Source organism: Canis lupus, chromosome 21, assembly GCF_011100685.1.
Source record: "Canis lupus familiaris isolate Mischka breed German Shepherd chromosome 21, alternate assembly UU_Cfam_GSD_1.0, whole genome shotgun sequence".
NCBI lineage: Eukaryota > Metazoa > Chordata > Mammalia > Carnivora > Canidae > Canis > Canis lupus.
In genome coordinates, this window is record NC_049242.1 from 10,343,670 (window position 1) to 10,366,938 (window position 23,269).

The 23,269-nt window shown below is 39.3% G+C and overlaps 1 protein-coding gene across 2 annotated transcripts; it reads left to right on the top strand.

Annotated features, from left to right (window-relative positions):
* The first annotated feature begins 77 nt into the window (after positions 1–77).
* Positions 78–23,269, top strand: LOC608075 (tripartite motif-containing protein 43-like). 2 transcript variants are annotated; one of them, XM_038568346.1, is made up of 7 exons: positions 78–361; positions 15,694–16,096; positions 17,016–17,111; positions 19,891–20,121; positions 20,544–20,566; positions 21,442–21,539; positions 22,586–23,269. In XM_038568346.1, exons 2-7 carry the CDS (start codon positions 15,698–15,700, stop codon positions 23,092–23,094), a joined length of 1,356 nt encoding a protein of 451 aa, XP_038424274.1. In that variant the 5' UTR covers positions 78–361; positions 15,694–15,697; the 3' UTR covers positions 23,095–23,269. The 2 variants fall into 2 exon arrangements, with proteins under 2 accessions (XP_038424274.1, XP_038424275.1); XM_038568347.1 differs by lacking the exon at positions 78–361 and adding an exon at positions 8,138–8,200.

Below are 23,269 nucleotides of genomic sequence, written 5' to 3' on the forward strand. Positions count from 1 at the left end.
CTCATATCCCTTCATGGGGGCCTCTTGGGCCCCCCGTGGAATCCCACCCTCCGGGAAGAAGAGTTTTCCGGGGGAGACTTCACGTCCTGCACACGCCTCTGAAACTTCCTTCCCGCTTTGTGTGGGCTCCTCCCGGTTACATGCAATTGCTTAGAGCCCGGAAGAGGGCGGGTGCTCTGCCTGGAGCCGAGCCAGGTTCTCCTCAGACGCCCCTTTCTCCTTCGGGAAATCTTGCACTTATTTGAGCCTTATCTGCTCCGGGAGCTCCCTGTATTGCTCAGACAGGCGCCTGGTCAGCTCCTGGTTCCTCAGCTTGGATACTGTTGGGGCTCCTGGGCCGCGCCTCCCTGAGGAAGCCAAGGTGAGCCTCAGGGCGTCTGGGCAAGTCTGGGGGTTTCTTGTGGCTTGTGCTTCTGCAGGTCTTTCAGCACCTTCCCAGCTTCCGGCACTAACTCGGTCAATGTGCGAAATTTTCTCATGTGCTAAGAAATGTGTAACCATTTGAGTTTGCACGTTTCTCCAGAATAATCTTCAAAAGCCACTTTTCCCCAGTCCACCTGTGACTGGGTTGCTTTGAATGTGTGGCTGTGGTTGGACGGAAGGTTGGTCTCCACGCGTTCCAGCAACTTCACAATATCTGCTTTGCACCAGTGATCTGGCCTCCAGGCGATGGCATTTCTAGGATTTCTAGGCCTTTGGCCCCTTACAGTTCTAGCAGTTGAGACACCTCAGCAGGAGTCAGACTTCGTCACTCTTCAGACTCCGCACGTGAGTTGTTTTGGGAAGTTGTGCAGAGCTCTGCTTTCTGAGGAGAAAAAAGAAATGAATGAGAAAATCACAACCCACTTGAATAATTTAACCGCCCTTAACAATGCGGATAGAAAATTGGCTACTTCTGAGTTGAAATTTATGTTTACATTTTTAAAGACTTATTTATTTACTTGAGAGGAGAGAGAGAGAGAGAGAGAGGGGGGGGGGAGGGGCAGAGGTAGAGAATCTTTCAAGCAGGCTCCCTGCTGAGTGAGGAGACTGAGATAGGGCTCAGGATCCTGAGATCCTGAGATCATGACCTGGGCTAAAACGAAGAGTGGGGACGCCGAACTGACTGAGCCACCCAGGCATCCCCCCATGTCTACGTTTCATATACTCCCTTCGCGTTTTTCAAAATTGTCTTCCTAACCCGAGCCTGCCTTCTCACCAGAGCCTGGCACTGAGCAAGACCAACAAGTGGCCACTGTTTCAAGAGGCTCAAGTTAAGATATAAGTCCTAGGTGGGGGGCGTGTTTGGCTCAGTTGAGTCTGTGTGTGCCTTTGGCTCAGGTCATGATCCCTGGTTCCTGGGATCTAGCCCTGAGTCAGATTACTGGCTCAGCGGGAAGCCTGTTTCTCCCTTTTCCTTTGCCCCCCACTGCCCTGCTTGTGCTCTCTCTCTCTGTCTCTGTCAAATAATAAAATAAAATCTTAAAAAAAAAAAAAAGAAGTTCTAGGGCAGGAGAATGGAAAAAGAAAATAAATGCAAAATGAATGGAAGGGAAAGGCCCATTGCTCTCTGGTGCCTTGCTTGTGGCTACCTTCCAAGTGCAGGTCAGAGGTCCACGGCTGAGGGTGGAAATAGTGAGACAAGCCTGGGAGCTTCTCCAGGTCTATGCCACACTGTGGTCTGTTTATGAGTGAGACCCGAGCCTGTGGTAAGTTCCTGATTTGTTTGCATTCACTGGGACCCAGTGCAATGGGACGAATGCCTTCTGATGAACTAAACTACTTCTCTCTTCAAATGTCAAAGATCAAGTGAGAATATGAGGACATTTATGATTTCCTCTGGGTAACTGATCCTCATCTTGAAGCCTCAGTGCCTTTGACCAAAACCACACGAGGCTTTCCTTCAGTTTTAGGGCCAAACCAAATATAAAACTACATGACATCTACATTCCCTCTAGATATCCCAATTTTCATACACAAGGAACATAATATAAAGGACACAAATATATAAATTTATAAATGTCAAAACAAGGACAGATGAAAATTCGATAGAGTAAACTGGAGGGACTTACAGGATTTTTGGTACCTTGGTATAATACATTTGCTTGGGAAAGTCTTAAGCCTGCTGACAGTTAACTAATTTTGCCAAGAAAAAAGTCAGAATTATTTACTTAAAAGTGTATGCTCACCTGGTGAATGTGTAATTGGTCTCCTCAATGCCTATAGGAAAACCCAACCAGTTGGGTCAGTTCTGTGTGCTCTGGACTCTCTGTACTAGAAGGCAGCTGAGGCTTTCTGAGTTCCCACAGTCCAGCCAATTCAAAAGCCTCCGCTAAACAAACTTATTTTGCCTTTGCAAAGCCTGTACACTGGATCCTGAAGCTCCACCCAGATTAGGTCTGGAGTAGGCAGGACCAGGGGAGGATGCACCTTTCTGGCCTTGACTAGAATAACCCCTTTCTCATTCTCCAAAGACAATCTAATGAAATTACCCTCCTGTTTTTCATTCATCCTTGGAATTATTTTTAAACAATATGCATATGGAAAATTTTTGTCTGGGTTTCTGGGTCCCCAAATTCTTTTCCCATTCCCGCTTGCACATCTGACTATATTGCAATATGGTGTTTGAATGTAGGTCCTTCCCTTTGGTGTTAATTTCAGTGCTTTCCCATGCTGTAGCATCTGATATTTTCTCATCTTCAGCATGGCCACCTAAATCCTTTCAATCCTGCTCAATTTCTCCTTAGTCCTCAGAGTTTAAGGTGACATTTGAGATCAAAATGTGATTGGGGCCTGGGTGTCCCAGTCACTAAGCTTCTGCCTTAGGCTCAGGTCATGATCTCAGCATTCTGGAATCCATCCCGAGATGGGCTCCCTGCTCATTGGGAGTCTGCTTTTCCCTTTCCCTCTCCTCCTCCCTGCTGTGCTCTCGCCTGCTCTCTCTCTCTCCCTGTCAAACAAATAAATATAATCTTTAAGAAACAGTGAATGATTCTATTCAATTTTGTAATGGAGATGGGATTTGAAAAAAAAAAAAAGAACAAAAAAGCCAGATGATTTGGTGAAAGCAATTGGATCAAAGTCAAATTGGCTACCAAGATATCATGGGCAATGATCATTATATTTTTTAATAATTTAGCTTTTTCTAAGTAGATAATGCATTGAATGATTTGAAAAAGACCTCATATTTCAATGTTGGCAATTATTTCTGAAACCTCAGTTTCCTGACAAAAAGTTAGAGATAGTAATAGTAAATGGGCTTGCAGAAAATGACACTGTTAACTGTACAGCAAAGGCAGAAATTAGAGGGTTAGTGCTTTCATTAGTCTAGCAATGAGTTGTTTCATATAAAGTAAAATTTAAAAACATGATATGTTTTCTGGTGCTGATTGTTATTCCATGATCGTTATATCTTTTCACTATGAAAAAGAATGATGATAATAGTTCCCAAGGACTGAGAACACACTGCTACTCTCCTTCCTTAATGATTGTTTTTAAATGTAGGTGTGTCTGTAGTAAAGATAGAAGGGCAAATTAAAAAACTTAGTATAGTCACGTGAGAGGATTCTTGTTGAAATCTGGTCCAATTTTACAAAGTTTAATCCTATTAACTCTCATATATTCAGAAATTGGTTTCAGTGATGAATTCTGTTTGAGATACAAACATCAAAGAAGAAATTTTAGTTTCATGACTATGGCTTATGTGTGAATGTTTTTGTGCATTTTAATCAACATTTTGTAATTAAGGCTTTTTTCAGGATCATGTATGAGGGACAGGAGACATACAGATCTGTGGCATTATATTAATGTCTTCATTTAATCAATTTTTTAAAAAATGTATTATCTCTTTTTTTTCACAGTTTATTTATTTATTTGAGAGAAAGAGGGAGAGATGAGAGTGCCTGAGCACAAGTGTAGGGAGGGGTAAAGGGAGAGGGAGAAGTAGGCTTCCCAGCTGAGCAAGGAGCCCAGTGCCCAACTAGATCTCAGGACCACGGGATCATGACCTGGGCCTAAAGCAGATGCTTAACTGACTGAGCCACCCAGGAACCCTCCCCCTTAATTTTTTATTACCTCTTATAGGGATGTTGTTTTACTAACCAACAAGCTGTTTTATATCCTCAAACTGACAGATTCTTCCTGCAACTGTGAACTTAACAGAAAATGCTTGTTGGTTGAATTATGATAGTTGCCTAGAAGTCAAAAGATTGGTTTTTTTCCCCCCCTCTTGTATCTTGGAGAGTAATAGCTTGCTGATTTTGAGTCAAAGGTGGGAGTTCTGGCTCCAGCATTTAGTACCAGAGTGATTTTGGACAAGAAATCATAATGGGATGGTTTTGACACTTAAATGGAATAATAAAAGTAGAAGAGTTTAGTGAACTGCCCTTTGTTAAACCAATCACTGGCTAGTCACATTACTAATTGATTCTTCAGACCAATCATGACTTACCTATGCAGCCACACACTGAATCAAACTCCTGAAGTCCAAGCTTTTTGGAGGAAATTAACACCCCAACAAAATTAAGGTTGTTTTGTACAAGAAGTGGGTCAGAAAGGCGTATGCCTGTTGGCTAGGCAACCAACAAAGTTATCTTATAGAAATTTTTACTTACTTTTGTAAGTAAAATGCAAAAAAAAAATGAAATATATTTAGCAACTGGAACCTATGCATATCCCAAGCGAGCATGGATTTAACTAGAAGGTAATTAATGTGGTGATCACTATTGGATCATATGTATGACCAGCCACTGTGGTGGTTAGGTTTTAGTTGCCTGATATATATTTGGTTATGAGAATTGCTTTCAAACTTGCCTGCAAAAACTTTAATCATATTAAAATAAAATATTTTTTATCAACATGCTTAAGATTATGGAATTCTTATAGTCTCTGCCTCTGTGGCTGAGGCATCTTGTTACTGGACTAACTTTCAAAGTAGAGGAGATAGTCTCTTTTTATGTAGATGTCTAGTTTGCACATGGCAGAAATCTTTCTGGATTTTGGAATGAATTGCTGAACTACGTGGCAAGCCCTCACCACTGTTTTTTGGGAAAGGAATACTTTCCTTTAAAATATTCTTGCCTTATCTCAAAGATCTACTCTTTATGAAGGGACATAAATAGTCCCCAAACATTAAGACCAAAAAATACACAAAAATCTTAAGTGTGTATATAAATATACATTCATGCTTGCCATCTATAACAGCTTGGTTTTGGACCTATCTTAATTTTCTTTATCCATTTTATTATTTTTACTGTCAACTGATTTTATTTTAAATTATTTTCCTTTTTTAAAATGATTTTTATTTATTTGAGAGAGACAGAGATAGTGAGAGAGAGCATGAGCAGGGAAGATAGGGAGAATCAGGCTCCCTCCTGAGTAGGGAGCCCAGTGTAGGGCCTGATCCCAGGATTCAGGATCATGACCTGAGCCAAAGGCAGACTCTTAATGGATTGAACTACCCATAGTAGTGTCCCAACTATCAACTGATTAAACAAAACTGATACTGACTTAATCAGATTTGATGCACTTATTAACACTTTTACGGTATAAAAATGTAAGTTTGCAAGTAAAATTTGGGAGTGTTAAAGTTAGGGATATAGGTGATCAAAATTTGAGACCTGTCTCAGGGCACTTGGGTGGCCAAATTGGTTAAGCATCTTGCTCTTGGATTCTGTCCAGATAGTGACCTCGGTGGTGTGAGACTCAGCCAGGTGTGGGGCTCTGTGCTCAGTTCAGAATCTGCTTAGACTGTCTCTCCTTCTCCCCTGCTGCCTCTGCTCCCCAGACTCTCTCTCTAAAATAAATAAATAAATCTTTAAAAAATTGAGACCTATCTCAGTAGTAACAGACCCAGTTTACTCGATTCCAAAACATGATGCACTTTTATATATCAGAATAACTTATGACTTCACCATCAAGCAAGATAAACAATCTTCTGTTGTTACTCATCTAGATCTATTCATAGGAGAACATGCAAAGGGAAAAATGTCTTTGTTTGAATTATGGGGGAGGGGGCATTTTAGTAATAGACACATATTTATACCTTTGACAAGCACAGGGAATTGCTTAGTATTTTCCTCTGACTCCGTCAAGAATTGCTCTTAGAATTTTCCTTCTAGCTACAAAGTGGAGTCACTTGGTTCTGGGCATTTTTGGAAGCAAAAGCTCTTAAAAAATCATATTTTGTGCTAAGAGAAGAAATATTTCGGAAGAACAAAAACCCTGAATGTTTCCTTTTTGCAATTTTGAAGTGACAAGATAGTTTGTATCATTTCAGATATTAAGTCAATTCAGAAATTGTCCAGGAATTTTAAAACTGATTTTAACTGGAATATTCTTTTTCTTTCCACAGTGGAGATTTCCTGCGATAAAGAAATAACCAATTATGATATCAGACTGACTGTGAGAAGTTTGAGATGTAGACATGACTGTCTAGATGCATCTTTGAATTCAGAAAGATCTAACTATTTTGCTGTGTGGAGAAGATCAAAACATATTATTGGTGATGACTTCACCTCTAGAAAACAGTATTGGGAGGTGGATGTGGGTAACTCTTGGGATTGGGCTCTAGGAGTCTGTATAAGGATTCTTAAATAAGGAAGAATGACACTGATAGAATCTAAGGATATGTTTCTTCTGTGTTTCCAGGAGGCGGGTAATTGTTACAATCCCTTATCCACTTTCTCAGTGTTTGTCAGTAAAGAAATCTCTGGGTCAGTTGGTATGTTCCATCTTCTAAAATTAAATGATCTCTTGTGGCCCATTTATCTAGAATACGTGCTATGGTTACACGCCTGGTTGGAGTATGCTGGAGTTACAGAAATACACAAATGTGTGATTTAAACTTAATGGTCTGGTGTAGGACACAGAGTTTGCCCATCACAGACAGACTTGGTTATCTACAATGCCCATGTCAATCTGAAACCTTCTCCCACCTCTTCATCTAGTGTATCCTACCTATAAATTCACCGCCAGAAGAAAAAAACATCTGTTTTCCAGGGAAATCTCCACTGACCTCAGGACCAAACTAGGCCTATGAACATGAACTCCAAATATGTGGTCATTTCTTTTACAATAATGTGAATTGCAAGAGATAAAATGTTCACTGACATATCACCAGCAGATAACAGAGTGTCTAGGAGAGAATGTGCCCTTAACAAATAATTGATGCATGAATCAATTAATAAAAGGGTAAGATGATTGTCTTATTGGCAATAGGGTTTGATTACAGTATGCTACCCAATAATCTTTGCTAAAGTATTACAAATTATCTACGCTCTTTCCCAAATTCCATTTCTGAAAGGAAGATAGTTTTGAAGTATATATGGTTCCACACATTCCTCATTAATAATTGAGAATAGCAAGTAGCAGAAATTCTATCAGCTATTGAAAATGGCACAGATAAAGCAATGGGGAGAGACAATGTTGAGGATCATAGGGAATGAAGAATATGCACATGGTTCTCAAAGTTTCATTCAGCTCCCCCAGCATCATAATTACCTGAGCCTTATTTCAAATCCAGTTCTTGGCCCAAACCCATGACCTATGGAAACAAAAATATCGCATGGGGGTTGGGGTTGAAATCCATGGTTTATCAGTTTTTCCAGGTCATTCAGATGAATGTTCAGCTTTGAGAAATACTTAATTAAGTTGGTTTACAGATACAAAGTCTACATAACTCTCCTTCACCTGAGAGCTAGAGTTTCATAGGCACAATTTGATTCATTAGTATTTATTAAATAGTCTTTAATGAAAGAAATATAAGAGTGGAAATTGAGATATTAGAGACAGTGTTGAGAACCTCAAAAATAAAATTTGGATAGTCACTTTTCTTGAATTCTTGATTTCTTAAAAACCCCTTTTTTTCTCAGAAAATTCAGACCACATAATAGTAAAAACAAAACAAAACAAAACAAAAAAATTCATCTAATGTAGGTAGTTGAAAAAGCGAATTTAATTTACTTTTTTGAAGATACTTCAGAAAAGATATTGCAATCAAAATTTTTAAAGAGATTATTTATTTATTCATGACAGACACACACACACACACACACAGAGAGACAGAGAGAGAGAGAGAGAGGGAGAGAGAGGCAGAGATATAGACAGAAGGAGAAGCAGGCTCCACGCAAGAAGCCCGAGGCGAGACTGGATCCTGGGACTCCATGATCATGCCCTGAGCCAAAGGCAGATGCTCAACCGCTGAGCCACCCAGGTGTCCCAGGTATGATGGTTTTTGGGTATACTTCAAATGCTGGAAATATGTGATGAGAAGATTGCAATGTATTACATGCAAATATGTGGTGGATCTTTATGCATATAAATTTTACATACATATAAATTTTATACCAAATTTGGGTGTTGGCAATATTAGAGCAGTGTTCTTTTTTGGAACAAGACATCAATAGGCATTCTAAGGTATCAGTGTCAGAGGTAATGGTCTCATGACCCTAACAATTAAGAGGTGGGGCATTGGTACAGGGAAGAACAAAATACCCACAGAAACCAGACGGCCTAAGACTCACTTGATGAATGGTTTACCTGACTGTTGACTGAATGGGCAGGCATTGCCATTGGATTACCAAAGAGAAACTTTCCAGTGAATATGCTATGAGAGTTTACAAAAATTAATTCCAGGTACATTCAAGATGAAAAAGCAAATTAATCATTTTAAAAGAAGTGAATATAGGAAAATATCTTTTTGATTCTGTGTTAGAGATGGATTTCCTGGTGAAGAAAGAAAAAACACATTTTAAATAAGGTTAACTACTGATCAATTGAACTGCAAAAATTTTAAGAATATTGTTTTCAAAAGACACTCTAATGGAAGTGAGGGGTAAAACCAATAAAGGGTGAATCTCCAAAATATGAAAGAGTACTTCCACCTGGAAGAAAACCTGAGATGGCCTTCCCACTATGAAAATCACCTGAAACTGTTACTTCAGAGAAAGGGAAGAAAGCAATAAATGGGAAGATATTCTCAACCTCGCTCATAGAGACAGAAAATTAAAATGACAATCACTGGCATCGGATGAGCATTGAAAATACTAACATATTAAATTATAGTAATAAGACAGGGCAACTCTCCTGGCTGAGCAGAGAAACTGACAGGAGGAGGGGGGAATGTTATGGGAGACTGTTGGGGCAGGAGAGGGGTACGGAGGTGTATCTAGGCAGGTTTGGGTATGCTGGGTCCAATCTTCCCACAAGGTCACCTGAAGGTAACAGGGTGAGTAGGAGACCAGAGGGTGACAGTGCCAGAGCCTGTAGACCAGGGATGCCTGTTGTGCCAGTGCTTGCATTACAGGGAGCCACCCCCCCACTCAGGACATCAAAGGCACTACAGATGTGCAGGACAGGTGCAGAGCTCTTGGCAACTCAACTGTGGCTCTCCGACAATTCCGGAAGCTACAGCAGGAAGAGTCTTGAAGGAGTCTCTTGCAGTTTCCACCATATCTTGCTATTACATATTTTAAAAGTGCATTTTTCCTCCTGTTCTGTCCTCAGCAGCTCTAAATTCTGCATCCTCTAATCACACGAGACCATGTAAGCTCCCTTTCTGAAGCCCAGGCCATCCATTTTAGCCAAGCGCTGTGCTTGGTTCTGTGTCAAATCCAGTGTCCCTACCCTGCCACATGTCTGGCAGTGACAGTGGAGACACAAGATGGCTAGCCCTTTGACAGTTTTGAAAGCATAGGTTGCACTTGTTTCCAAAATGAACTCACATTAGGGGATCTGGTCCAGGCATTGGGGTACAGAGCAGGATTCTCCCACATTGGACAGTGCCCAGGAATCCTTAGGATTGGACAGCACTCAAAGGAATCAGAGACCTCTTACCCAAAGGTACTGGGCAGTACCTCTTGACGGGTCTGATTTGGAAGCTCCTCATGCCCTGGACAAGGGAAAGGGAGGCTGACTTTGCACAAGGGTTCAGCAGTCCCTGCGTGGGAGGATCTCACATGTGAGGACACTAGATGAGACAAGGTAGTGATGGACCTTTGTGTGATGATCTTGGAGCTTCCTGATCTCTTCTTGAAAGGCCTGACATTTGACCCTTTTACTCTAAAAAGGCCACAACTCTATGCTTCTTCCTCCCCTGTGTAGGATCTGGTGTTCAGTGATGACCCATAAGGGGCTTCTCTTCCCACCAAGTACTTCCTAATGAAAGGATATATTGAACGTACTGATCACACACACACACACACAGACACACACACACACCTTGTAGTGGGACCAACTGCTCACAACACTACATGTGCCTAGAAGCTGGTCTCCAGAAACTCAGCCAAAACCCTAGCCCCACTCCACCACCACTGCCAAAGTCTGGCTTACATAATTCACTCAGGAAAATAAATACACAGTAAAAATCAAAGGGAGTTATTGATTCTTAAACCTAGCTGCTCTGAGCACACACACACACAGAGGAAAAAATAGGGAGGAGAGAGAGAGAGAGGACACTAAAATAGCTATATTCAAAGAGGGAGAGATCAACAGATATTTTAATGAAGAGAATATTAGAAGCACATTTAATGAAGAGAAGATAACATTAGAAGCACTCAAGAGTTTAGATGAAATGGACAATTCTGTTAAAAGAGACACAATACAAAGCTCACTGAAGATAACACTGGATACATTTGATATCATTAATGAAATTGAAATTTTAGTATATAAGCCTTCCAATATTAGAATAGTATAAAGATAGAAAGATATAGCTTTCAGAACTTAGACAATAGGCAGCACAGGATAGTAAACCCTGGGAGAGAGGCAGAGTCACAGGCAGAGGGAGAAGCAGGCGTGGGACTCAATCCCGGGTCTCCAGGGTCACGCCCCAGGCGGAAGGCGGCGCTAAACCTCTGAGCCACCCGGGCTGCCCTGTAGTTCATTTTTTAATGAACATGGTTTTACATTAGTAAGGCAGACTTATGATGGTCAATCATTTGTAGTAGTGGAAATAGTGTTTTAAGCTTTTCTTTCTAGGCTAAGCACCATGATCCATTGTTGACTAAATTTGAAAATGTTTTGAAGAGATGGAGCAGGATGCTAGCCTCACCACGATGAGGAATACTTTAAGAGATAGTTGCCCTAAACTTAACAGGAAATATGATATTTCTTTTACAAAAATGTTTATGATGCTTTCTAGGAATTAGTCATGCAGTACATCAACCATGTGATCACTAAATCCACAAAATATCACAAATCTTTCGATTATGTGTATGTATTGAAGAATAAAAGGAAAGGGTATGAGAGGGGATACGGGGTAATGAGAAAAGGAGCAGAGTCTTAGAGAAAGACCAGCAAAAGCTATTTTGTGTTCAGCTTTAGACCAAAGGAGAAAAGTGTTGTATGTTTTCAAAAAGAAAAGAACAGAAAAACTAAAGGGGAAGAATTGTGTGGAGGGCTCACTGAAAAATATAAAATTTTAGAGAATTTTAGTTCAGTTGAGGTGGACAAGATCCATAGAAACAGTAGGATACTTCTGCCAGAGCAGGAGGCGGTATTATCAGGCAGGGGCTTGGCTACACTGGGCTGATAAATGAACTGTGGAGAGCTTTCAGCCTGGTACATAGTAATCGGTTGATGCAATTAGGATTATAATATGATTTTTAAAAAGCATATAAGAAGTTTACATTCTACATTTATTTCAAAAACAACAGATCCATGGGTCACATAGGTTAACTCAAGGCATGGCTTCTCAGTAGTGCCCGGATGTGGCAGATTGATTAAGTGGGTTTAAGATGGTTTCCAATGAGTCATCCACAACAGGGTGTGTCTTCCACTCTGCAAAAATCTAATCATGTGCCCAACACCTTTCCCAAGGATTGATAACTTAATCACTTTGGGAAAATGGGTGTGGTCTTCAGGGACTATAAAGCATCAGGCAAAGAGCCAAGTTCATTCCTCTCCAGAATCCTTGTGTTTGGAGTTGGCTGGGCTGGGGAGACTTTAGAAATTTGCTGCTGTTGAAAGGTGAGTACCTACTCCTTCAACTGACTTCAACAGAATCACTTACTGATAAAGAACGGGAAACTCCATTAACAGTTTCCACAGATGAGCACTCCATACTCATGAAAGCAACTCCTGCGATTTTCTCTTGAAAATAGGAAATGTAATCCATATGTCTGTCTGTTTAGGTTGCTCCCAAAGAATTTGAGTGGGAATGATTTCATTAGTTCTAAATTTAAATTTTACCCCCATAGGTAGATGCAATCTCTTCTCTTTGTATTTATTAAATGAGTTACTAGGATTGTTTCTTTTTCCTCTGTCATTTTTGTGTACTTTGATGTTCATATAGAATCGTGAGGTGCAGAAAGCATTTGCCACGAGATAGCATGCAGTGCTGTGAGCAATGCAACAAATATATGCTAATTGTATTAGTTTTCCATAGATAGTAATTCATCTATCCATGCCTACCACTCTATTCATGTTGTGCCAACTGTATGTACATATTTAAGTACATGTTTGTATAACGGGTCTATATAGAATGCTAGTTCTGTTCAATATGCTCAACTATTCCAGAAACTCTTTGTTAGGTTGAATATTTAAAATGTCTCTTCAGTTTTCCGTTTCAGACCTGGATTTTAGTTTTCAGAGGTAGAGTGTCAAGTGTTTAGGAGCTGGAAAGACATGGAGAACTGATTCATTTCCATATAAGGAAGTTCTGATAGAGGAAGGCTCTCTGCATCCAGGGAACATGAACATAAGGGCCCTTTTTAGTTCAGTGAAATCAATTTGTGGATAGTCCCCACTTTAAGATGGTGGGACGTAGTGATTTTCGACTTTACAGCGATGAGGAAAGGATTCACATTCAGTAGGAACTGAACTTCAGTTGTGTGTTTTGTTTTTTCCTGAGCCAGCAATATGCCCTAAGACACTCTGGTGATGCTGGGCAGCAGTTGAAGCAGCCTCCCTTCCCAGTCAGTCACTGATGCACTTACAACTATCTCTACCCATGCAACCATTCTGTTTCTCACCTTCATTACAGTGTTCTCAATACATTACATGAGATATTCAACACTTTGTTGTACAATGAACTTTCTGTTAGAGGATTTCACCATATTGTAGATGTTAAGTGTTCTGAGCACTTTTAAGGTAGACTAGGCTAAGCTAAGCTACGATGTTCAGTAGGTTGGTCATATTGAATGTGATTTCAACCTATGATATTTTCAAATGACAATGGATTTATTCAGATGTAACCCCATCACAAGTCAAGTAAAAATACATATTTTAAAACACAGTTGTCATTTACTGCTGACGCCATTTTGACTTGAAGTATATATCATTTCATAGAGAACTGGAATCCTAGAAATGAATCTGAATTATGAGTATATTACTAGTGTCTTTTAAATCATTAACTTTTTAAATGTTTCAGTGTTCAGAGGAGATAAATTGATTGCCTTGAAATTTTCAAAATGAAGTTAGTAGATCTGAACAACCTATACTTCATTTAATTTAAAATAGATCAACTTTTTGTATTAAAAATAGAGAGTGAGGAGAGGATCTTCTCAAAGAAATATGCTAGCCATCAAGATGAGTAAATTTGGTTGTGTACTTTGAGTGTGTATACTTTTATCATGGTCACGTTATGAAATGTAAACTATCAAATGATTCTCACTTGTCTTTTTCAAGGCATATTATATATTTTCATGACAACAATTACCTTTAAAAAAACACCTCACTTTATATCATCCTTCAAACTCTGATCTATTGAGTACCAGAATATGGTCTTTTTTTTTTTTTTTTTTACCATGATATCTTATAATAGATTAGTTTATCAGTGTTCAGAGATCAGTACACGTTGCTTGGTTTAATGTTAATCATGGACTCTAATTTTAGTTTTGAATTTTATTTTGTTTTCTTTCTTTTTTTGTCAGTAAGATCTATATTTGTGCAAAGGATCAATCATTTATTCAATGTGTGATTTTTAGACAAGTAACTTATTTTATTCACGCCATGTTAAGTTTCCTCATTATAAAGTGTTGGTAGAAATACAACATATGTCACTAGCATTGCTGAGGAGACTAGGACAGGTAATCCAGATAAGAGGAATCAGTCCATACTTAAAATTAGAAAATAGTATAGCTTCTACTATTATCATTTTTAAAAGATATTTTATTTATTTAATAGAGAATGAGAGAGCACGAGTTGTGGCAGGGGGATGGCAGAGAGAGAGGGGGGAGGGAGGGAGAGAGGGAGAGAGAGAGAGAGAGAGAAGCAGACTCCCCACTGAGCAGGGAGCCAGATGCGGGAAGAGATCCCAGAACTCTGGGATCATAACCTGAGCCGAAGGCACATTGCTAAAGCGACTGAAGCACCCAAGTGCCCCTACTATTATCATTTTCATATTATCAATCTCATTAAAGTTTTCAATCTAGAAATGACTATATTCATAATGAATTCTTGGCCAGGGTTTAGCCCATTCTACACAAGCTAATTTAACCTTTCTCTTGTCCATCAAACTATCTCCTCATGATGGGCAGGTTTGAGTAGAAGACCCTATGTTCCATATCACTGAAATGGTATGTTCATCAAAGAGAAGGCCATAAACCCCATCTCACCAAAGTGCTATTCGTAAAATATCTGTAGGCATCATCACCTCATTGTTACCCTTTTTTCAAAGAATTATCTTAAAGCCGACTTTATAACTCATGGTAACTAAAATAATGTATTCTTTAAAAATTTAAGTATAATTTCATATATTAATTGGTAATAAAGTAGGAGTTTATTAACAATTTTTGGAGTAATACAGTTTTAGCCAATGACTTTCATATCCATTGATGATTATTGCCAGAAAATATGTTTACTTATGATGCTTGTAAAAGAATTTTAATATTTCCTCAATTTCTCTTACATGTATTGATTGTCAGTCCAAGAGTTGCTTAATTAACGCCTTGGTAACATGGTTAAATGCCCAGCTCTTCCATTTCTCTGTCACACTCAGGGTCTATTTTTTGGTCTCTAGGCAAGTGCACATTGTGGTCACAAAATAACAGCCCCATGCATCACATTCAACACATGTTCCCCCCAAATTCCAGAGTAATATGATCAGTTGACTCTTCCTAATGTTTCTTTTCAGGATCCAAGAAACATTTCACAAAATCCTCTTAATAGTATTTCCTTCAAATCTTATTGGCTGTATAAGGTCAAGTGGCCTATAACCAATTACTGGCAGATGGATAAGGATGATTGCACTTGGTGAACTATGACTCACAATCCATGGCTGGCAATTGGATCTGTACTACATTCTCAGGTCCACTTAGAAGAGGGGATAAATAAACAAAATGGGAAATTAAAGGGGGTTGTAACCCTGATATGAAGGCTATTTTTTTTACTGATGATGACAGAGAGAGAGAGGCAGAGACCTATGTCTCTGCAGAGGGACAAGCATGCTCCCTATGGGGAGTCAGATGCAGGACTTGGTCCCAGGACCCTGGATCACAACCTGAGCCGAAGGCAGATGCTCAACCACTGAGCCACCCAGGTACCCCAGGAAGGCCGTGTTCAACAAATCACTATGCTTGCTGAAGAACTTGAGGGCTCTGTTCTTCAGCAATGTCTTTCTATTATATGAAAACAGCTATCTTGCTGTATATGCTAGGAAATTCATACATACAGGAAGGAAATGATGCTCACACCTCTCAGTATTTTTAATGGTTTTGAATATGTACTTTTTTCAAGACCATTGACAAACTAATTTTCTCTACATTTTTCTTTCCTCAGAGTCATGGATTCCAACATCGACCAGGATGAATTATTTTGCTCCATATGTGAGAATTATTTCATAGACCCAGTCACTATAGGTTGTGGGCACAGCTTTTGTAGGCCTTGTCTTTGTATCTTCTGGGAGGAAGCCCCTTATCCTCCTTACTGCCCTGTGTGCAGGGAAACATCTCATCAAATGTTTAAAACCAACATTGTTTTGAAGACACAAGTGTTCCTTGCCAGATGGGCAAGACCTTACTGCTTACCGAGCTCTGCAGAACAGATGTGTGAGATACACATGAAAACAAAGAATTTCTTCTGTGAGGTTACAAAAGACCTGCTCTGTCTGCACTGCTGTACATCTAAGGAGCATGTGGTCCATAATCATTGTTCCATTGGTTGGACTGCTGAGGGATACCGGGTAAGCAATGGCTGAGAGGGAAGTTTGAATCTGGGAGATCTGATATGTGAAAGATTAGAAAAGAAAGTGAAGATAATTTCTATTTATCTATGCGTCATACAGAGCAGATAATAATTGGCATTATGTGCTAGAAACTTGGGTAAGCTATTGTAAAAAGATGTTGTCCGCCCCCCTCCCCCCCACAGCACTTACATTTTCATGGTTATAGTCTTACAACTCAAGTTGGTGGTGGTGATGATGTTGATTACAGTAGGAACTGCAACAATTCCTTGCAAGACCAAGATGGACTAATCTGTTAGTTTCAGGCATGGTTGTTGTCCATTATACCCACAGTTGCAAAAAGCCTAATCTAATGGAGTCTACTTAGAAACGCTGGCTCTTGGTTAAAATAATAGGTTACTAGGAGACAAAAACTGACCACAAGACAACAAAAAGTTAGACAGCTTCCATTTAGTGAAAATTGGTTTGGTGACATAAAGTTTGAGGGCCAGTTGCCTACATAGTGAGACACCCTTTCCAACTGTAGGTTTACTTTGTGGTTATAAAAGTCCTCCAAGGGATCCCTGGGTGGCACAGCGGTTTAGCGCCTGCCTTTGGCCCAGGGCGCGATCCTGGAGATCCGGTATCGAATCCCACGTCAGGCTCCCGGTGCATGGAGCCTGCTTCTCCCTCTGCCTGTGTCTCTGCCTCTCTCTCTCTCTCACTGTGTGCCTATCATAAATAAATTAAAAAAAAATAAGTCCTCCAATTTGACATTGGGCTTAACAATGACATGCCCTGGCACTTTGCCCTGTCTAGTATCTAGATTACTAGAGATGGCAAATGCATTTATCTTGCATTCCCTTCCCTCTTCATCTCTAAAGTTATGACATTTTCAATAACACTTTTTCTAATGTTCATATTCATGATTCTTTTGTAGCAAAATCTCCTGAAACAAATGAGATCTCTGTGGGAACAGACACAAGAAAATCGGAGAAATCAAAAAAGAGAGACCAGCAAAGTCAGAACATGGAAGGTAAGCAAGGGATTCTGTTTTCTTCAGCACCAGCTTCCAATACTCACTGATTATACTTCAGCTAAATCATAATGTTCATAGTCTTCTATGAGTGTGTAACCAACAGCAAACTGGTTCCATCTAATCAGGCAAATATGTCAGGGAAGTATGTAAATTTGTTAGGATTTCTTCCTAAAATCAAAACAACAAGCTCATGGAAGTTATTCCTGGATAAGATCATACCAATCCAACAGGTATAGAAAATTCACTTTAATCAAGGTAGACAATAATTAATAGATGAGATAAACCTAGGGTTTCTTAGAGGTAAAGAAATCTTTGAACATGCAAAAGATATTATCTGATTACTTCAGTAATTGGACAATTTGAAAATGCTAATTCATGAGGATATCAAGTAGGTAAATACATGAGGATTGAAGTCTAGTAAGTAGTGCAATCCTGAACATGATCATATAAAGTTCATATTGGTTCACATGTATAAGAGATGAAATGTTGAGAGATATGGCTAGTAATGTAGCATTCATTAATTGAAAATGCAGCCTAAATCAATGACTGAAAATGTGGATCTATCATTGGTGGATTCAAAAATATGGATTGAATACCACTAATTAGAGGTGAAAAAAAAGTTTAGCTATATTTTTTAATTCAAGAATTCCTAATGGAAACATACAAGCAAGCAATATTAAAGAACATTGTCACCACTAATAAAGGGATCCAAATGGGGCTGTGGGAATGACAAGGTGATATAACAAAATTATTTTCATTATTTAAAGGTGATATCCTTAAGTAGATAACTTACAATATATTTTCCTTGAAATATCCAGTACTTACTTTGTCTAGTAACTTTTCTAAGCCATTATAGAAATAGACAAAAGCAATAGATTGCCTCTAATTCAAGGAGCTCATGAAGTAGTTGGGAAAAGCACTCAACTAGTCAAAATATAAAATTTAGAGTAGCCATCATCGTGACAAATGCTTTTGAGAAAAATACAATAGGAAAATAAATAACAAAGGTAGCTTTGACAAAATTGAGTGTTCAATATGATGATTAGAAAAGCTTACTCTATGGATGATCACATTTGGGCAGACACCTGCATAAGGTCAGAAATTAAGGTACATGGCTAATTGGGGAAATAGCTTCTTAGGAAGGTAATTAAACACCTCTCAAACTAAACTGATTATTTCCCCCACACTTACCTTTGTTTTTGCATTGTGAAGACAATAAAGGAAAATGAATGAGGGTAGAGACATTTAAAATCAGAGCTAAAAACCGAGAGTGAGCTATGTATTAGAAGTACAGTTGAAGTAAGCATGCTGAGCGCATATAAGATCTACTAAAAGTTCACTGAAAATACTGACATTTATTATGACTGGTATAATGAGGAGAAGGATCCAAGTGGAACACAAAGGCCCAAAGATAATTACATGTCATTTTACTGAAGGTTTATCTAATATACGCTAAGAGGTTGAACTAAACTGAATACAATCAAAATCTTCTGAAGTTGCTTAAGCAAAGAAGAGATATTATCACATTTCTCTTTTGGCAAGTTCATTCAGATTGCGGTTTAGACAAAATACTGATTTGAAGACTTCAAAATGAAATTCAGGGAAGCAAATAGGAGAGTTGAGGATCCCTAAGAAGAAAGGTCTAGAACAAACTGACCACAAGTAATGAGAAGTGGAAGGATTCCAGGGATAGTCTTTGTAGTAAAGAAATGTCAGAAAATGTGATTTATGTGAGTGTAGCATGTTAAAGGGGTAAAAAGAGAGAGAGAGAGAGAGACAGGTGTTGATTGGCATTGGAATATAATCTAGGTTAGAAATGGAGGTGATATAGATGGTTTGGGGTAAGGTAATATTGGTTTGAGAAATGTGGCCCTTTAAGTTCCTGGGAAGTACCCTGAGAAAACTTAGAAACATGGGTATAAAAAAATCATGTGGATTCAATAAAGAATCTCTTTAGTTAAAACAAGAGTGGAAAGGAGAATTCACTCACATGATGAAAGCCTGAGAGTTTCACAAACGAGTCTAGTGAATGTTGACCTATGACCAAGAAATATATTTTGTTGATGGTAAAAATGGCAGCACAAAACCAAGATATCAGGTCAACCAGATATATTTTGTTTTTTGTTTTAATGTCAAAACCATGTGAGTGAATAAAGCATGTTTACCAGTTCGGAGGAAAATAAGAAAAGGTAAAGTGAAAAAAAGTGCGAAGGGGGAATTAATAGGAGAAGGTGGTTGTATGTTGACTATTGTCTCTGAGGATAGTGTGAGAGTCAGCTAAGAAAGGGAGTGTACCGTCTTGGCCAGGAAGAGTTGAGCTGCACTCATACACACCAGGTTCTGGTCTGCATGCATGCAGTTTGTGGATGTGGAAGGAAACATTTAGGAAGGTCTTCTCTTATTCTAGGAAGTAATATTTGCTATTATTTTCTTAAAGCAAAGAGTGAGTCTACAGCTAAAGCATCTGGGCATAGAAGAGACTAAATGGATTTAGTAATGAAGGTTCTTAGTATATTATTCAAGCCAATTATTATATCACAAGTGCTTATTATTAGGAAAATGTAGGAATTTGGGGAAGGAGTTCAAAGTCAAGGTTTTGACCTCTTGTGCAATAAAAGGACAAATGAGTAGAAAAAGGGTGGGGGCAGAAAGATGTCCCAGTTTCTGTTTTCAAGGGATGTACCAAGTTGGCTAAATGCCAGAAGACAAATAGTAGGTGATATGACAGAGATAGAATCAGCCCCACTCTATGATCTAACTAAGCCTCTCCCTTCAGGGTTATGTGAGTCTGAGGAGGGAGATGATCCATGCTGAGTATCAGAAGGTGTGCCACGTGCTTTATGAGGAAGAGAGACGTTATTTAGAAGGAATAGAACGGGAAAGCAAAGAGATTTTTCAACGACTCAAAGAAAGTGAGGAAAACATGGACGTAAAGGGGAAACTGCTAAGAGGAATGTATGAGGACCTCAAGAAAATGTGCCAAAAACCAGACATGGAGCTGCTCCAGGTAAGGACTGAGGAAAGAAGAGTCACCGTGCTGCCTAGATAACGTCCATAACCTCTTTGCCCTCTCTCACAACTGTGCAATGGTACTTTCTGAAACTGTGGTAAAGGTTTTCCCTGTCACAGTGTTTCTGGTGACCAGGCTAAAGTCTGTGAAATTCTGTGGAAAAGCAAACTACAAACACTCCTCAAGTTGTAATATACGTCCAATTACTGACCACAGCAACCAAGAAGCTAGCTGAAGACATATGGATTTGTCTGAACACTTGGCCAAACTGAGAAATTTGGGCATCTATAAAGTTCATTTTCCCTTTCTGTTTCCATGAATACGGGCTTACTCACCCTTGGATTATGTTAATGAAATCTCTACTGTGAATCTTGTCATGAATACTAAGACTCTTTCTTTTCTCCCTCTTCTCTTTACAGCATTTTGAAAGTGCATTAAAAAGGTGAGTTTGCCTCTACATAAAAGATTTAAGAATTATTTATTAGTGATCAGACTGTTGATGCTGAAATAGGAGCATAATTTATTATGATAACAAAACCTGTTTCATAATACATTTATTTTCCCCAATCTCACAAAGAAGAAAAGCGTTTGCTGTTTTGTGTAAGGTGGGGTTGGACAAGGGTCTGTGGAAGCCCATGCAGTTGACAGGGTTCTGTGCACCAGTGGCATGAAGGCAAATGCTAGTCCTGATTTTAATTCTTGCCAGTAAGTGTAAGAATACATTAAGGATATGGCCCGAAGCCACGCTAGTCTTCTGTGGGAGAAATAGGTATTTTCAAGAAGCCTAAAGTGGGGGAGAAAGAGAAGAGGCATGGGGGAGGACCATCTAGGGCTTGGGGCTCCCACAGTTAGCAGGCGGCAGACTCCCAACTTCACCAGGAAGGGCTGGATGTGGCACTTCCTGAAGCTGGGTCCTCCGAAGCAGAATCTCTGCCCAACCTGAGCTCCTCACCCCCTTGCTGTGATATGTGAACACGGAGCATCTCGGAGGTGACTAGTGTGGATTAAAAATCAAAGTGTCCTCTCCATGTCCTCAGTTCAGGCCATTTTGCATCATCCCATGCTTGGCTGATAGAACCAGATCCTGAAATTGTATGCTAGGGTTGAAGTGTCAGGAAGTAGAATTGGGTTTCATTTGCTCTTTAGAAAATGAATGGATATTTGCTACATTCCTTCATTTGTGCAGTTACATTCATCACCTCTGATCCCAGACATGAGGATTTTAATGAAGCATCTTCCCTACGATGTCGATTACATGCCATCACTGTCATGAAAACGTTGAGCTCAGAAACAATAATGAACTGCTCTTGTTTGCAGGAGTGAAGCAGTACAGCAGCACCTGCCTCAACCCGTGGACGCACAGCTCAGCTCATGGCCCATCACTGGGCTGATAGAGAGGCTCAGCCAATTTCTTGGTAAGAGACCATCCTTTGGTGGTATAGTTATACAGTCTCCTCAGCTAGTGTCCTAGCGGGTAATGTTTCCCCAAAGCAGAGTTTATGATTTCATATCTGGGAAGGTAATAGCCTATTTTGCCTTGATACAAAGATGATGCATGTGGCAAAACAATTAATATCTGAAGAAAAGCCCAATAGAATAGATTGTAACAAGCTACCTGGAAGTAGACAATAGGAAAGATACTAGAGAGGCTGCAGTGTGCCGGGATACCATGTTAACTGTTGTATGAAACATAAATCTTCATGCACCCTCAGTATATTCCAAGTTTAGGTTTGTGGTTTATTCTGGTAGTTAGATGATGAGTTGTAACTTTTGTTTTCAAAAATGTTTCATAACAAATCACTTTACATGGCACAATCTTTATTCACATAATCCAAAAGTACTTTGTATAGAATCAATAGTATTAAACACATAAAGTGAATACTTACAACACCACAGTCAGCGGACCACTTATTTCACTAGATTTATCTCTTTTCTTTCAAAAGTTGCACTAGCTCACAAACCTTCTATTTATGAAAAAATAGGAATTTTTCTTTCAGTTTATCTTGCCTTGTCGTATTTTGGTGAAAAATAGTTAAATAGGAGACAAAGTGATCACTCCGTAGGAGTTATTGTTATTAGGAGCTATTATTATTTTATGAGAAGATGGCCTGGCTACATTGTATTACTAAAGATCTCTCAACTGCAAATATTTCAGAGAAAAAAAAAACAGAGCTTAGCATATCTGTCTTTTTGATATATATTAAGAAAGTTCATATATTTCTTCCATTTTTTTCTGCTTAGAGATTTGCTTGTTTTATTTTTATTTATTTATTTTTTTTTTGAGATTTGCTCGTTTTAAAGACAGTCCAGTAGACATTGACCTACAGTAGATTTCTAGAGCTTCCTCACTGCCCTGGCCCTCATTTCCAGGGATAAGCTAGAAACCCAGACACTATATAAAGGCCATGTCCATCACGAATCAACATCATATGCTAACGTGAGTGTTTCTTTCCTCCTGCAGTGCCCATTTTTTTTGAAAATGAAGTAACCACCCGTCACGTCCCACTCTTTGAAGATCTGAGACATTTGCACGTCAGTCCCAATCATCCTGATGTTGTCACTAATACAAAAAGATCTAACTATTTTCTGGCATGGGGAGCCCAGACATTTACTTGTGGTCAACATTACTGGGAAGTGGATGTGGGGAACTGTCAAAACTGGGTCCTTGGATTTTGTGATGATTCTTGGACAATGACGAATGACATGGTGCTTGACTCAGAAGGAATTTTTCTACTCTTTTGTATCAAAGAGGACAATCAGTGCAGTCTCTTTACCTCCTCCCCACTGTCCCCTCAGTATGTGCAAAGGCCTCTGGGCCACGTGGGAGTGTTCCTGGATTATGAGCGTGGTGTAGTGAGCTTTGTGCATGTGGCTAGTAGCTCTCTCATTTGCAGTTTCCTCTCCTGTTCCTTCTCTTGTCCTCTCCGACCTTTTCTATGCTCTGCTCCCTCATATGAGGGATGTGTCTGAACTCAACTGCAAGTGTCAGGAACATCTTACCCAAGGTAGCTTGAGGAAATGCCTATTGATTTTCTTTCCCTTCTTCCTTTATCAAATACATTGACTTCTTTCAAAGACTTGATAATTGTAAGTGTTTACATTTGTTTCCATTTTCTTTAAATAAAAACAATCTCTTAGAAAACAA